Source organism: Convolutriloba macropyga, chromosome 2 (assembly GCF_964194025.1).
Source record: "Convolutriloba macropyga chromosome 2, txConMacr16.3, whole genome shotgun sequence".
NCBI lineage: Eukaryota > Metazoa > Xenacoelomorpha > Acoela > Convolutidae > Convolutriloba > Convolutriloba macropyga.
The window spans coordinates 21727859-21745153 of NC_134469.1; the positions used below are offsets into that span (position 1 = coordinate 21727859).

General features: G+C 36.1%; 1 protein-coding gene across 1 annotated transcript in view; it reads left to right on the plus strand.

Annotated features, from left to right (window-relative positions):
* Positions 1-17295, plus strand: part of LOC142358068 (uncharacterized) — a 42974-nt gene that overhangs the window by 5736 nt on the left and 19943 nt on the right. The window contains exons 5-6 of the mRNA XM_075409544.1: positions 5418-5596; positions 5956-6057. Coding sequence (XP_075265659.1) covers positions 5418-5596; positions 5956-6057 — 281 coding nt within the window. The remainder of the gene's footprint in view (positions 1-5417; positions 5597-5955; positions 6058-17295) is intronic.

Consider the following 17295-nt stretch of genomic DNA (forward strand, 5'->3'; position numbering starts at 1 on the left):
CTCTCTCTCTCTCTCTTTGTTGATTCCGCACTTCAGCTGCTGTTATCTGGCGTAATGTCCATCTCTGATCCTCATTATCAATGAGTTTTAGTTGAAATTTTTGTATCATAAATAATCTAACAGGCAGTTTTAGGAAACCATTGTTAATTGCTCTCAAAAGCAATATGTAGCAAATATATTAATCCTGCTTGTCTTATGCATTTTTTTGCTGGGCCGATTTTTTGTTCGTATTCAGAAACGGGATACATCCATAAGGACACTAAACCGTTGCTAGCTGTTGACGAAGCGAACCGCTTGCCGGTCGTTTGAGAGCAATTCGCCCGACTTTAGTCGGTTTTGTTCTTACATAGTAACGTGCTATATAACAACATATAATTTGTAACTGGGGGCCATAAATAACACTGGGAGGACGAAACAGAATAGATCGAAATGACCTTTGTGTTTTAGGATTCCCACCAAAGCAAAACAAGTTGATTATTAAAAGACTGCACAAACACATGAGAAATGATCTTAATAAAGCATACATACGAAACTGTTTTGAGAAAGTTCAGGGTGTGAGGGCTGGTTCTTAGTCTTAAAAGTTTGAACCCCCTCAGTTATCCCCACCCCCAAACTCACCCCAGCCCCAACCCACCGGACAACCCGTCCACCTTCCTCCAACCTGGTGATTTGGAACCCCTTCTCGCCTAGCTCTCCCACAACCCAACCCCCCATCGCTTAACCCAACCCAACCCCCATCGAAAGGATTCTAAATTCTTGCACGCATTGAATTACGCAATACGGTCAATGTCAAAAGCAAAATTAAAAGAAACGGGATAAACCGGTAAAGCCCGGTCATTAAGTCATAGTGCATTAGGTTATCAAAGTTCATTTTAGCAATTGCTTGCTGATATTTGTATTAAATTTAATTCCCTCCAGTTTAGAAGCTGAAGTAAGTATAGGTTTAGAATCTAACTAAGCACTGTCACTGAATTAGAATTTTTTTTTATTGTTATCGTTTCTTTTTAATAGCCGCGAAGCGATAGCTGAGGCTATTATTGGCCTTCTCTTGGTTTTTTTTTATTTATTTCGTCGTCAAGATTTTTGTTACGGCCATATGACGTCACAATCACTTCAAATCTGCTTTTTGTTCATTCGTTCATGCAATTTCAACTGAATTGCGTGCGTGACGTCATTTTTCACTCTTAGTGGAGCTAGTTTTCTTAAAAGTGACTTCCGCGCTCTGAAATCGACTTTTCTTTGCTTTAAATCAAAGAGATAAGGTCAAATGAGTGCTTGTCAGAGCAGCTAATAGAAACAGCAATAATTTATACAGATTATTAATCAAAGTTCAACATCTCAGCCCTTAATGAAAAGAATAAGTCTCTTTTTTGGTCTGTATTTTTTTACCTTCTTTTTGAGACTACAGATCTATGAAGCTATTGCGGCTATTTTCTGGCAATTTGCCAGCTTTGTTTCCTTTTTCGGTTTCAATCCTGATGTGCGTCAAGCGCGTCAACGGCGGCTATTTTCCGGCAATCTTCTGGCTATGTTTTAAATTAAGTTTGTTTAATGTCAAGTAAACTCGTATGCAACATGACATTTTAATATGTCAATAGAAAATGTATAGCAGAAAATGTTTAAAAGGCTCAACTAGTGATGCTGTTTGAGACGGCGTAAGCTGTTTTTAGTACACATATTTGAGCAACCTGAGCAGGATGATTGAAAGCTATGGACAGTACTGCCCGTTGAAAGCTTCTGCTATCACCAAGTACAGCTAACCGTTTTAAGGGTTTACGAACATTCTCAAATAAACAGGGTTTGGGCGCTGAGTCTACATTAACGTCCAGCGCTTCGGGTTGACCAGCATTAAAGGTGCCAAAATTTTCTCAGCCTGTAATTGTTCTCGGACAATAGATTATTCTTCTGATACAGGAGAGAAGTGAGCTGTTGTGGCCAATCATTTTTTTTGTCTCTTATTCGATTATAACGAATTAGCATGCCACCTTGGCCATGGGAATAGACGTACTGATCTTCAGAGACATCTAATGTACCAGAATTACAATGTAGGCTTTTTAGCTTTGGGCCCTTCCATCTCGTTCGCGGGGATGGATAGTCGGTATGATAGACGATGTAGGCAAAGTGCTAGATTGGGTGCTGCTGTCAGCCAGACGCTTCATTTTGCGGGAAAGCAAGCGTTCTTTTTCGTTGTCGTAGTTTTGTCTTTAAATGAATTTGTTAAATTTTGTCATCTTGTAACTCATTGCACGCCTTTAAATAACCTGAGCAGGATTATTGAAAGCTATGGACAGTACTGCTCGTTGAACGCTTCTGCTATCGCCAAAACCAGTTGATCGTTTTAAGGTTTACGAACATTTTCTAGTAGACTGGGATGAGGGCGGCGATTCAACTGTAACGTCCAGGGATTCGGGTTGACCAGCGTCAAAAGCGCCGAAAATTTTATCTCCTGCCCTGTGATTGCTATCGGGCAAAATATTCTGCACTCATGCAGAAAAAACTGTTATTCGTTTTGGTTTTCTTCGATACAATTGACATTTGTTTATACTTTTTCCACCCTATTGAGTGGTATCCATCCCGTTTGTTGTTTATTTGAGCTGTTTTTGTTGGACATTTTAGGTCTAGTATGAGGCAATGTTTGTGATGTTCAAGTGTAGTTGCAATCGCTTTCCTGTTGTAGTGCTTTTTGTATTTGAGGCAAGAGCTTATTAAATTTCCTTTAACGTTAGCGGAGAGTTCTGTTGTTTTGTCTTGTATTTCCTTAATACGGTTTTTCCTTTACACTTTTTTCCATATTGTTGTATTCTGAAATCTTAAATCCAGAGGGTTGACTGGTGTTCGTCCATGAAAATAATCTGAGGGTGTGCATCCTAATGCTGGTTTATATGTAGTGTTGTTTATAAAAGTTGCTGTTTCAACACAATGAAAATCTTGTTTGATTTTCGTTAATCCTGAAAAGTTGCTGCAAACGTTCGTGATTTCTTTCAGTAAGCCCTATGATCTGTGCCTGTCTATGTGCGCAGTGTTGTTTCAAGTTGTATTTCATGCAGGTTCGCCAGCTCGCTAATTAACTCTGATGTAAATGCTGTGTCACAGCTTGTTGATGCAATATAAGAATGTCTTAGGAATACAGACGTAAGGCCCTAAGCTACTATGACGGCGTCATATTTCATTAAATGAAGTGCAAGTAGGTATTTTGAACAGATGTCTATGCCTGATAGGATAAATTAAATTGGTGATAGGTGCATGTTTTCTAAGAAGCCTATATCATTTTCTGCTGGAAAATTGGATTGGTTCGATAAAATGGGTTGGAAAGGTGGTTTGAGCGACACGGATGATGTTTTCGCTTAAAAAAGTAATACATTTTCGAATGCAGTCGGCCAATGTTTACAAAATTCGAATTTGGTTGAAGTTACACCTTTATGACCGCTCCATGTACTGTTTTGAATTCGGACAGTACTTCTGCTTCTAGCTTTTGTTAAAAAGTATTGTTTGTTAAAATTGTTGCATGTTTGATAATGGAATTTTCTGTAAAACTCATTATCAGAAACAGCTCATCTAGGGTTTTGTTTTAGATATTTCTTCATATCTGTCAGAAGGTTTTGAACAGTTGATTGTGGCCCTCTTGAGAACCAAATAGAAAACAATTGAGCGCTGTAATTCAGAGTTCCACTTTTGTCGCCTAAAGGAGGTACCAGCACTCCCGCTCTTGCTTAGACCTTGGGCCAGCCTTTGAAATGCTTATCTTCTGGCAGCAAAGTTGAATGCCAGAAGTTGGACTGATGTTTCGTTAGACATTTGAACTGAGGAACATCTATGGTTTGCATCCATGTTGCAGAAAAGTTTTCTACCTGCTGAGTCTGGACCACAATTTGTCTGGGCCAAAGTGAACTTCCGCGGGCTCTTCTCCTGATGATTGCACATAACTCTTTTACCGGGACGTTATCGTTTTCCTTTAAAAATTTTTTGAACGGTACTCCCTAGATGAATTGCTCTCCTATTCTTTGTTGTCTTTTGTCCGTTCGATTGATGCCTGCTTCGCCGTTGTCCTTGAGTGCAAGGTTTGTGAGGTGTTGCAGGGAAGTAAGGAAATCGTCTGGTTGTTTTTATACGGTGTCGAATTTGTGATTGAAAATCGAGTTTAAAGTTTCTTCTTTGATGTGCTCCTGTGTATCGATTTCTAAGCTCTTGTAGGGACTGGTCGACATCATTTTGCGTGTTTTCCGGTAATTGTAGATATAAGTTCAGTACATGTCCGTCAATGTGTAGATGGAGATATCGTACTCTCTTGTGTTGGGCTTCATGTATTCTTCACTCGGCGATGCTTGCCCGAATTTAAACTTTGGATTGGTCCCAGTTTCGTTCGATAGTACAGAGAAACGTTGCAGGTATGGTGCATTAATTTGTGTTTAAAGTAGGTCAAGTCTTGTCTAATCAGAATTTGGTTAATTTATTATGTTGAGAATGGGGTCGGTGGTTTGTTAGGATTTTGAAAGGAACTTAATGCTGCTTTGCTGAAGTTATGCAGTAGGGTGTTGTAGAGGGCAGTGGAATTTGCGAGGTTTTAAAGTTGCCGTGTTGCGGAATAAATAAATTTAACTTGCTGATAATTGTCAAAGATAACATTAACTCTTGCGATACGACTATTGATAGTTAAAAGCTTTTCGATATGTCTATTCAAAATGGGTTTAGCTCAGCGATGTTTTTGTTTTTAAAAATGACTATACAGAAGGTTTTGTACGGAAATTATTGTGCCAGCAGAAACGTTCCAAACCTCTGTTGCCACGTGACACCGCCTTTTTGGTTACTCTCTGCTACTAGTGATCTCAATGCTACTGTAAGCAGGCCAATAGTGGATTCGGTGAACGTTTGATTCAATCTTTTGATTAGTTCTTCCGAGTGCTCGGTTTCGAGGCAATAGGTTCTGATTTATGCCAAGTTGAATTCTAAGGTTTTGGATAGTGGAATGGTAGTATTGCCAACTGAATTTATGAACTTTTACTGCATTAATTATTTCACATTCTCTATATTTATCAACCAATCAAAAGCTGGAAGCTGGATATGTACACTAAATTGAGTTTTTATAATAAACAGTGGCAAGACAAATTAATTGAAATCAATTAAAACTAAATTGAAATTTAATCGCTTTTCTCTTCTTTTTTTAAGAAAAACTATGTAATTGTGCTTTTGTAAATGAGTTGAAATGCTATCAAACTATGACAGGAATAACAGGTGCTAATGTGGTGACCGCCTTATTGAACTCCGATTATAAGAATTAGTTTACCTTATTATTGGAAATTATGGCAATTTGGTATTAGCTAAGAATGAGCATTTTGACATTGTTTGAAAAGTCATATGAAAATATTGAATTTGTTGTACTGATGCATTTGATGTGTCTAACTGATGTTGATTTTTAATAGCGTGACTTTCTGGCTGCGGATTCAATTGGCGTCAAAGCGAGCAGTGTTCTTTTTGACAACGAGGGCAAGCCCAAGTCCAATCTGCGTGCAGCAGTAGAAGGGGGTTCTGTCATCGTAGTTAGAAATGAAAAGGACATCACTCAAATTGCAACCTTCAACCAGTCGCCCTCAGGTGTACGGTAAGGATATAAATTAGGGTTTTAACGGATAAAATCTCTTAATCAGTTATCTTGTTCTTAAACGCTTCTCAATGACAAGCTTTGTCGTATCTTTTCTGCATCCCCTTAAAAATTTTTGAGCTGCGAATTTAGTTGAATGGAATTCACCTCGGATGCGTTTTTGTTTTTTGAGGCCTATCTTAAAATAATTAATAATTTGTCTTTTTCATTGGGCTATCGTTGATTTGATTCACAGACGCCCTTGCAATAAAATCAAGCAAAGAAAAGCCTGGCACGATCTGATTTGCTAAACATCATTAAGATCGTAAATTTTATAGCCTCACGGTGATGTAAACCTTACTTTGTTTTTTTTGCCCTAGAGTTGTGGTGGATGTGTCTGGAATTGATACGAACGAATTTTGCCATTACAAGAAGTTAGCCGAGAGGGCGGACAAGAAGGGATTGAAGATCATCGGTGTTAGGTACGTATTTTCTTTTTTAGTAAAACTAGAAATCCTAGAACTTCTGGCCAGGTACACTAGTTTTTTAGTTTTTAAATCAATTCCTTGTTTTGTAATTCAGGTTTTGCCCTAATGTGTTTTATTCGTTTTGCCTTTCGATAACGTTTTATATAAATCTCGACTTTCACGTTAGACTTTTGACTTTCCTCATTCAATGTTTTAACTGAATAGCATTTAGATTTCTCAGCAAATATTCTCGAATACGTTTAAGGTTATAAAAAGCTTGATGAAAGGGAAAGGGATTAACAAATAAAGCCTGGCACTAAGAATTAGCGTTTAAAGACTTGATGCTTTAAGTTATCAATGTTTCGTAGAGTATACTGCTGACTGGTATTAGTTTTTAATAGCCGCCCTCATCTTCTCAGCCCGCTATTATAGTGCTCCTATTTTTTTTAACTTCGTCGAACTTTTTCGCTTTACCCATTTTGCCGCTTTTTCGACATTTTGCGTGAAATCTTTTTTGACTTCTCTAGGCTAGTTTCACTTTTCTGTCATTCTGCTCAAAGTCCTTTTAAACAACAGCTGCTCAGCAAAGCAATTCAAAATGAAGAGAGTCAGTATAGAAAAATCAAATTCAAAAATAGAAAAGAGATAAACACATACACATAAGGCCCGTTTTTAGATGCCCGGTACTTGAAATTTGTTCTCATAAGTTTCAGTTACTATCTATAATGCTTATTGGTATTGATACTGTAGTGACCCTGTAGCCTCTCACTTAGAGACAGGAGTATGTTCAATTACGAAATGACATCAAAATAAATCGCACTTAATGTTTTTAGACAAAATCAATTTGTTGATATTTTCCTTTCAATGCCAATAGAGTTATGGGAATCAACGGCGGCTATTTTCCGGCAATCTGCCGGGTATGTTTAGTTTATTTTTCTGCGAATTATAGGCTAAAAGAAGTTATTGAATGCGTTTTTATCGAATCTATTGAAATTGAAGAAAAGATTTTCGTATAAATATTAGACTGTCGTCAATTTTTCTCAAGCTGTTTAATTTCTCTCAAACGAATTTTGTAGCAATCATATTAGTCCTGTCGGTCTTTTTTATGCAATTTTTCGCTTGACCGATTATTCATCTGACGCTTTCGTCTTTTTGGCCTCAAAAACAGGTAGCGCCCGGCAGGCATTAAATGCTCTTAGAGCCTTTCGGCTCTGTGTCAGCTCAAACTGTTTTGGAGACTTTTATGATGTGAAGAGCGGTTCATAGAGGTTGAAGACACCCCTCGCTGTTGACCACCCCCACCATTGCCCCACCCCCCCCCCCACTATTGGCCTCACCCCCCGCCGCGCTGTTGCCAACCCAACCACCTCCCCATCAGCCCCCGGTGCACCGCCCTTGTGGCTACATTCGAACAACCAATCGCTAAAAACGCGCAATTTTATACTAGTTTTTTGAATTTCAAGCGTTTTGAAAGTTGTTGTCATTTTTTGAGTTCTTTTAGCACTAGGTATCAACGAATCTCCTCTAGTGTTTAATATTAGGTCACTGCATAGTTTTAGTGGTAGTGGAATTGTTTCAACATTTTAACATCACGAGTTTTAGCATTTTTTGACTAAACGTGCATTTTTTTCATTATTCACGTCTTTCCAGACGCAGAGGCCCGAAAATGTTCTAAAGGTTTTGATAATAATGTACTGAAAAAATTCTATTTGCCATGGAATAGCTTATTTTTTTTAAAGGACAAATTTTAGCGATTTTCATAAAACTTGAATTTTTAAAAGTTTTTTTCTTTAAAATTTTTGTCAATTTTTAGGTTTCTCCAGCCTCAAGAGCCACATAAACTCCTCTAGGGTTTCATTATAGGTTACTGAATAGCTTCTAGATGTAATTGAATGTTTTCCAGGATTTTAATATCGGCTATTTTTAAAAAGTGTTTGCAATTTTTTCATGTTTTTTAAATCTTTTTGAATTTTTTTATCATTATTTCAGGCACCAGTGTCCTAGGCACCTCATCCAAGGTTCGATGCTAAGCTATTGCATAGTTTCTAGAGTTAATGGATTGGTGATCAATATCCCAATGACTCCAGCTTTAGCAATTTTTTCATAAATTTCATTTAAATTTTCTACAACTCCAGAGACAAAAAATAGTTTTGAACATTTTCACTGCAAAATTTGGAAGCTTTTTTTTTAAAAAAATGCAATATTTCGTTCTTTATTTGATATATCAGTTCTTTATTTGATTTATTTACTAAAAAGGCTAGAAAACCTAAAGTCGCAGAGTCAAATCAAGCTAAAACTGACCTCAATAAACCGTGGCTAGCTGCTGACGAAGCCAAACGCTCGCTGGTCATTTGAGAGCAATTCGCCGGACGTTAGTCGGTTGTTTCAATTCTAAAGGGGGTCAACCGCGACTGTTTTTAGGCAATCTTGTGACTGTGTTTTGTTTAACTTGATTTTTTTTATCCCAAAAGTTCTTGGAAATTTTTATAGCTCTCGAGTAAAGTTTGAAGCAATTATTGTTGCCGTATTTTGTAATACAAATTTTTTTTCCCTGTTTTACTCCTTGAGAAACTCTTTACAAACTCAGGCTGCAATAGAATTTAACCCTTGTTATCAGACAGCGGTCGGTTATGTTTCTTGTTTGAATTTTCAATTCAAAGAATGTGGACTTTATTAATGCTTTTTGTGATTAACCAGATTGTTGCAAATAAACCGCGAGTGCCCCAGGTATTAATTGATGCAGTTTTTTAAGCTTTATTAGATGCATTGCTTGGTAATTCAAAGTTTTTAGGAAGGCGCGAATCTAAGGATTAATGAAAAATTGCATATTTCAAATTTTAAAATAGCAATATGCATATTTTGATTTTCTGCCTTTTAGTTAGATTGGTGAAAGGTTATGCGGAATCGTTTTGTATAATTTAGGATTGCTTAATAACAAAGATTTTCAACTAAAATGTCAATTGATTCTAAGAGCTTGATTAACTCCCAAAAACATTTTTTCAACTGCGTCCAACCAACGGTGGACCTTTCTCAGTTACCGACGCTATGCTCTTTCCAATTGCTACGGTGGCATGCAATTATTTGCCTTTTGGTTTTTACTAAGGAAAGATTTGGAATTGTGTGTGGGCGTGTCTTTTCAATCTTGTACGTGATTTTTCAAGTCAAATTTGAGTAGTGATTTCGGTCAGGCCGAAACAGAAGTGAAGCGAGTGGTTTTGCGGCGAAATATGTTTTCACTCTAATTTCAGCGTAGAATGGGAACGTGGTGTTTGAACAAATTTGCTCTCTCGGCGGTGATTTTTTGTTCATGTGCGGCTTTGACTTCTGTTTTTAATAGCCGCCCTCATCTTCTCAGCCGGCTATTTTTGCGCGCGTATTTTTACAATTCAAAGAATTTGAATTGTATTGGGGCGCTGTCTTTTTTTTTAAGATCTGTTCACACATTTTCATGATTTTTGAAGTCAAATTGGAGTAGTGATTTTGGTCACGCCGAAACAGGAAATGGAGCGAAAAAGCGAGTGGTTTTGCGGCGTGAATTTTCCTCGCTCTAATTTTGAAGTAGAGTGAGAAAACTGTGTGTTTGAACAAAAATTCGGTTTCTCGGTAGTGGTTTTTTGTTCACATGCGGCAATTTCACTCTGATTTTTACTGTTTTTTCGATTTTTTGGATCGAATTTTTTTCTAAATGGTTTTCCCAATCCATTCACAGCTCTTTCTAGGCCTAAATTTTTGTTTGAATTAAATTTTAATTTCTCGACAGTAGTTTTTTTTTGTTCACATGCGGCATTTTGACATTGATTTTTTTTTGTCTTATCTGATTTTTTTACTACTATTTTTACTATTTCAATCTTGTACGTGATTTTTGAAGTCAAATTTGAGTAGTGATTTTGGTCAGGCCGAAACAAGTGAAGCGAGTGGTTTTGCGGCGAAATATGTTTTCACTCTAATTTCAGCGTAGAATGGGAAAGCGGTGTTTGAACAAAAATTTGCTCTCTCGGCAGTGATTTTTTGTTCATGTGCGGCTTTGACTTCTGTTTTTAATGTTTTTTGTTGTATTCAAAATACTGGGTAATTTTTAGGTCTAGTTTTTTGTTTAGTCAATGAGAAATCTATGTTATACCATATGACGTCACGTAAACTTTAATTCTGCTTTTTGTTCAGTCATTCTTGTAATTTCGATTCAATTGCGTGCTTAACGTCAATTTTCACAGTGAAGCGAGATTTTTTATCATTCGCTTGATTACCTTTTTTTGAGACATTTGACTTACCCCACTCTATAAAAGTGAGTTTTCTACTTCGACCTCTTTTTCGCTTTCTTTAATTGCAGGAGATCAGATCAACTCAGTGTATTTCACTCTAACCGAAGGTTTTACGAGGGAATCCAATGAAACAGCACCAACTTATACAGATTCGTATTCAAAATATGACATCTCAGCAATTGGTAAAAAGTGGAATTTCTCTCTATCGCTTTTCCGGCAATATACCCGCTATGTTTTTGTTAGGCTTGTTTTACAATTCGCTTTTTTAGATCTGGTTTCAGTTTTCTCACTCATTCAAATGTATAGAATTTTGGTTCGTTAGGTCAATCACTTGTATTACGATAACTGGGAAAGTTAGCAGAGTAAAATTAAATTATTGCGCTCAATAATGCACATTGTAATGCATTGTCAAACGTTAATTTTCGGTAATTCTAGGATTGTTAAACTTCAATTATAAGTTCAATTCAACATAGTTAGTTTTGACCAGTAAGAATCTTTTTCGTGTGTTTTAGTCTTTGTAGAGGTTCTGAACATTTTTACTGCAAACTTTGGACACTTTTAAAAATTTTGCAATATTTTGCAAATCTTTAAAATATTAGGTCTTCAGTTGATTTATTTATTAAAAGGCTAGAAAACTTAAAGTTGCAGAGTCAAATCAAGCTAAAACTAGCCTCACTAAACCGTGGCTAGCTGCTGACGAAGCCAACCGCTCGCTGGTCGTTTGAGAGAAATTCGCCCGACGTTAGTCGGTTATGTTTCAATTCCAAAGGGGGTCAACGGCGACTGTTTTTCGGCAATCTTGTGGTTGTTTGCGTTTACCGTGATTTTTTTCTTTAATCCCAAAAGTTCGTAGAAATTTTTATCGCTCTCGAGTGAAGTTTGAAGCAATTATTGTTGCCATATTTTGTAATACAGAATTTTTATTCCCTGTTTTACCTGCAGCCTGATTATTGTGTGATATAAGTTGATCTCTCATTAACTATTTTAAGCAGCTTCATTAACTATTTTAAGCAGAAATCAAGTCAAGGCTTTCTACTACTTAGTTGATTTTATGAATCTTTCTAGTGGCCTTTAATACCTATAATAACTTCTATTTTTACTCCTCGAGAAACTCTTTACAACGTCCCCACCCGTGGCTGAAGCAATAGAATTTAACCCCTGTTATCCGACAGCGGTCGGTTATGTTTCTTGTTTGAATTTTCATAATTCAAAGAATGTGGACTTTATTAATGCTTTGTGTGATTAACCAGATTGTTGCAAATAAACCGCGAGTGCCCCAGGTATTAATTGATGCAGTTTTTTAAGCTTTATTAGATGCTTTGCTTGGTAATTCAAAGTTTTTAGGAAGGCGCGAATCTAAGGATTAATGCAAAATTGCATATTTCAAATTTTAAAATAGTAATATGCATTTTTTGATTTTCTGCCTTTTAGTTAGATTGGTGAAAGGTTATGCGGAATCGTTTTGTATAATTTAGGATTGCTTAATAACAAAGATTTTCAACTAAAATGTCAATTGATTCTAAGAGCTTGATTAACTTCCAAAAACATTTTTTCAACTGCGTCCAACCAACGGTGGACCTTTCTCAGTTACCGACGCTATGCTCTTTCAATTGCTACGGTGGCATGCAATTATTTGCCTTTTGGTTTTTACTAAGGAAAGATTTGGAATTGTGTGTGGGCGTGTCTTTTCAATCTTGTACGTGATTTTTCAAGTCAAATTTGAGTAGTGATTTTGGTCAGGCCGAAACAGAAGTGAAGCGAGTGGTTTTGCGGCGAAATATGTTTTCACTCTAATTTCAGCGTAGAATGGGAACGTGGTGTTTGAACAAAAATTTGCTCTCTCGGCGGTGATTTTTTGTTCATGTGTGGCTTTGACTTCTGTTTTTAATAGCCGCCCTCATCTTCTCAGCCGGCTATTTTTGCGCGCGTATTTTTACAATTCAAAGAATTTGAATTGTATTGGGGCGCTGTCTTTTTTTTAAGATCTGTTCACACATTTTCATGATTTTTGAAGTCAAATTGGAGTAGTGATTTTGGTCACGCCGAAACAGGAAATGGAGCGAAAAAGCGAGTGGTTTTGCGGCGTGAACTTTCCTCGCTCTAATTTTGAAGTAGAGTGAGAAAACTGTGTGTTTGAACAAAAATTCGGTTTCTCGGTAGTGGTTTTTTGTTCACATGCGGCAATTTCACTCTGATTTTTACTGTTTTTTCGATTTTTTGGATCGAATTTTTTTCTAAATGGTTTTCCCAATCCATTCACAGCTCTTTCTAGGCCTAGTTTTTTGTTTGAATTAAGTTTTAATTTCTCGACAGTAGTTTTTTTTTGTTCACATGCGGCATTTTGACATTGATTTTGTTTTTTTTTGTCTCATCTGATTTTTTTAAATGGTTTTCTCAATTCACTGATATTCCATTCTAGGTCTATTTTTTTTGTTTAGTGAATGAAAATTCTTTGAATTGTACGTCAGGACTTGTCCTGCTATGTTTTTTTTTACTTCGTCAAACTTTTTTTCGCTTTACCATTTTGCCGCTTTTTCGACATTTTGCGTGAAATCTTTTTGACTTCTCTAGGCTAGTTTCTCTCTTCTCTCATTCTGCTAAAAGTGAATTTGAACATCAGTTGCTAAGCAAAGCAATTCAAAATGAACAGAGTCGGTATAAAAAATTGAAGTCAGAAATAGAAACGGGATAAACCCATAAAGCCCAATTTTAGATGCCCGCTATTTGAACGTCGTTCCTATAATTCTTAGTTACCACCTCTAATGCTTATTGGTGTTGATAGTAGCCCCTGTAGCCTCTTTCTAAGAAACAGAAGTATGTTCAACTACAAAATGCCATCAAAATAAATCGGACTTAAAAAATATTTTTGTATAAAAATCTTTTTTTTTTCAATATATTCTATTCGTTCAATCCCAATCATGCTTATTGGAATCAACGGCGGCTATTTTCCGGCAATCTGCCGGGTATGTTTAATGTTTTTTTTTGTTGTATTCTAAATACTGGGTAATTTTTAGGTCTAGTTTTTTGTTTAGTCAATGAGAAATCTATGTTATACCATATGACGTCACGTAAACTTTAATTCTGCTTTTGTTCAGTCATTCTTGTAATTTCGATTCAATTGCGTGCTTAACGTCAATTTTCACAGTGGAGCGAGATTTTTTATCATTCGCATGATTACCTTTTTTGAGACATTTGACTTACCCCACTCTATAAAAATGAGTTTCCTACTTCGAACTCTTTTTCGCGTTCTTTAATTGAAGGAGATCAGATCAAATGAGTGTACTTCACGCTAACCGAAGGTTATACGAGGGAATCTAGTGAAACAGCACCAACTTATACGGATTCGTATTCAAAATATGACATCTCAGCAATTGGTAAAAAGTGGATTTTCTCTCTATCGCTTTTCCGGCAATATACCTGCTATGTTTTTGTTAGGTCTGTTTTACAATTCGCTTTTTTCAGATCTGGTTTCAGTTTTCTCACTCACTTTTTCAAATGTATAAATTTTTGATTCCTTAGGTCAATCACTTGTATTACGATAACTAGGAAAGTTAACAGAGTAAAATTAAATTATTGCGCTCAATTATGCACATTTTAATGCATTGTCAAACGTTAATTATCGGTAATTCTAGGATTGTTAAACTTCAGTTATTTTTTCAATTCAACATAGTTAATTTTGACCGGTAAGAATCTTTTAAAAATGTTTCGTGCTTTTTATAGTCTTAGTAGAGGTAAATGGGATAATTGGTCTCTTCTCCTTTTGTACGAGTTAGCCATTTTTTGATTTTTAATAGCTGCCCTCATCTTCTGAGCCGGCTATTATAGCGCTCCTTTTACAATTCAAATATTTTTTAGATGACTTTTTTTTAAGATCTGTTCACACATTTTCATGATTTTTGAAGTCAAATTGGAGTGGTGATTTTGGTCACGCCTAAACAGGAAATGGAGCAAAAAAGCGAGTGGTTTTACGGCGTGACTTTTCTCGCTCTAATTTTAAAGTAGAGTGAGAAAACGGTGTTTGAACAAAAATTCGGTTTCGGTAGTGGTTTTTTGTTCACATGCGGCAATTTCACTCTGATTTTTACTGTTTTTTCGAATTTTTGGATCGGATTTTTTCTAAGTGGTTTTCCCAATCCATTCACAGCTCATTCTAGACCTAGTTTTTTGTTTGAATTATATTTTCATTTCTCGCTGGTAGTTTTTTGGTTCATATGCGGCATTTTGACATTGATTTCTCTCTATCGCTTTTCCGGCAATAAACCCGCTATTTTTTTGTTAGGCTTGTTTTACAATTCGCTTTTTTAGATCTGGTTTCAGTTTTCTCACTCATTCAAATGTATAGAATTTTGGTTCGTTAGGTCAATCACTTGTATTACGATAACTGGGAAAGTTAGCAGAGTAAAATTAAATTATTGCGCTCAATAATGCACATTGTAATGCATTGTCAAACGTTAATTTTCGGTAATTCTAGGATTGTTAAACTTCAATTATAAGTTCAATTCAACATAGTTAGTTTTGACCAGTAAGAATCTTTTTCGTGTGTTTTAGTCTTTGTAGAGGTTCTGAACATTTTTACTGCAAACTTTGGACACTTTTAAAAATTTTGCAATATTTTGCAAATCTTTAAAATATTAGGTCTTCAGTTGATTTATTTATTAAAAGGCTAGAAAACTTAAAGTTGCAGAGTCAAATCAAGCTAAAACTAGCCTCACTAAACCGTGGCTAGCTGCTGACGAAGCCAACCGCTCGCTGGTCGTTTGAGAGAAATTCGCCCGACGTTAGTCGGTTATGTTTCAATTCCAAAGGGGGTCAACGGCGACTGTTTTTCGGCAATCTTGTGGTTGTTTGCGTTTACCGTGATTTTTTTCTTTAATCCCAAAAGTTCGTAGAAATTTTTATCGCTCTCGAGTGAAGTTTGAAGCAATTATTGTTGCCATATTTTGTAATACAGAATTTTTATTCCCTGTTTTACCTGCAGCCTGATTATTGTGTGATATAAGTTGATCTCTCATTAACTATTTTAAGCAGCTTCATTAACTATTTTAAGCAGAAATCAAGTCAAGGCTTTCTACTACTTAGTTGATTTTATGAATCTTTCTAGTGGCCTTTAATACCTATAATAACTTCTATTTTTACTCCTCGAGAAACTCTTTACAACGTCCCCACCCGTGGCTGAAGCAATAGAATTTAACCCCTGTTATCCGACAGCGGTCGGTTATGTTTCTTGTTTGAATTTTCATAATTCAAAGAATGTGGACTTTATTAATGCTTTGTGTGATTAACCAGATTGTTGCAAATAAACCGCGAGTGCCCCAGGTATTAATTGATGCAGTTTTTTAAGCTTTATTAGATGCATTGCTTGGTAATTCAAAGTTTTTAGGAAGGCGCGAATCTAAGGATTAATGCAAAATTGCATATTTCAAATTTTAAAATAGTTATATGCATTTTTTGATTTTCTGCCTTTTAGTTAGATTGGTGAAAGGTTATGCGGAATCGTTTTGTATAATTTAGGATTGCTTAATAACAAAGATTTTCAACTAAAATGTCAATTGATTCTAAGAACTTGATTAACTCCCAAAAAAATTTTTTCAACTGCGTCCAACCAACGGTGGACCTTTCTCAGTTACCGACGCTCTGCTCTTTCCAATTGCTACGGTGGCACGCTATTATTTGCCTGTTGGTTTTTACTATGGAAAGATTTGGAATTGTGTGTGGGCGTGTCTTTTCAATCTTGTACGTGATTTTTGAAGTCAAATTTGAGTAGTGATTTTGGTCAGGCCGAAACAGAAGTAAAGCGAGTGGTTTTGCGGCGAAATATGTTTTCACTCTAATTTCAGCGTAGAATGGGAACGTGGTGTTTGAACAAAAATTTGCTCTCTCGGCGGTGATTTTTTGTTCATGTGCGGCTTTGACTTCTGTTTTTAATAGCCGCCCTCATCTTCTCAGCCGGCTATTATTGCGCTCGTATTTTTACAATTCAAAGAATTTGAATTGTATTGGGGCGCTGTTTTTTTAAGATCTGTTCACACATTTTCATGATTTTTGAAGTCAAATTGGAGTAGTGATTTTGGTCACGCCGAAACAGGAAATGGAGCGAAAAAGCGAGTGGTTTTGCGGCGTGAATTTTCCTCGCTCTAATTTTGAAGTAGAGTGAGAAAACTGTGTGTTTGAACAAAAATTCGGTTTCTCGGTAGTGGTTTTTTGTTCACATGCGGCAATTTCACTCTGATTTTTACTGTTTTTTCGATTTTTTGGATCGAATTTTTTTTCTAAATGGTTTTCCCAATCCATTCACAGCTCTTTCTAGGCCTAAATTTTTGTTTGAATTAAATTTTAATTTCTCGACAGTAGTTTTTTTTTGTTCACATGCGGCATTTTGACATTGATTTTTTGTTTTTTTTGTCTTATCTGATTTTTTTACTACTATTTTTACTATTTCAATCTTGTATGTGATTCTTGAAGTCAAATTTGAGTAGTGATTTTGGTCAGGCCGAAACAAGTGAAGCGAGTGGTTTTGCGGCGAAATATGTTTTCACTCTAATTTCAGCGTAGAATGGGAAAGCGGTGTTTGAACAAAAATTTGCTCTCTCGGCAGTGATTTTTTGTTCATGTGCGGCTTTGACTTCTGTTTTTAATGTTTTTTGTTGTATTCAAAATACTGGGTAATTTTTAGGTCTAGTTTTTTGTTTAGTCAATGAGAAATCTATGTTATACCATATGACGTCACGTAAACTTTAATTCTGCTTTTGTTCAGTCATTCTTGTAATTTCGATTCAATTGCGTGCTTAACGTCAATTTTCACAGTGGAGCGAGATTTTTTATCATTCGCATGATTACCTTTTTTGAGACATTTGACTTACCCCACTCTATAAAAATGAGTTTCCTACTTCGAACTCTTTTTCGCGTTCTTTAATTGAAGGAGATCAGATCAAATGAGTGTACTTCACGCTAACCGAAGGTTATACGAGGGAATCTAGTGAAACAGCACCATACG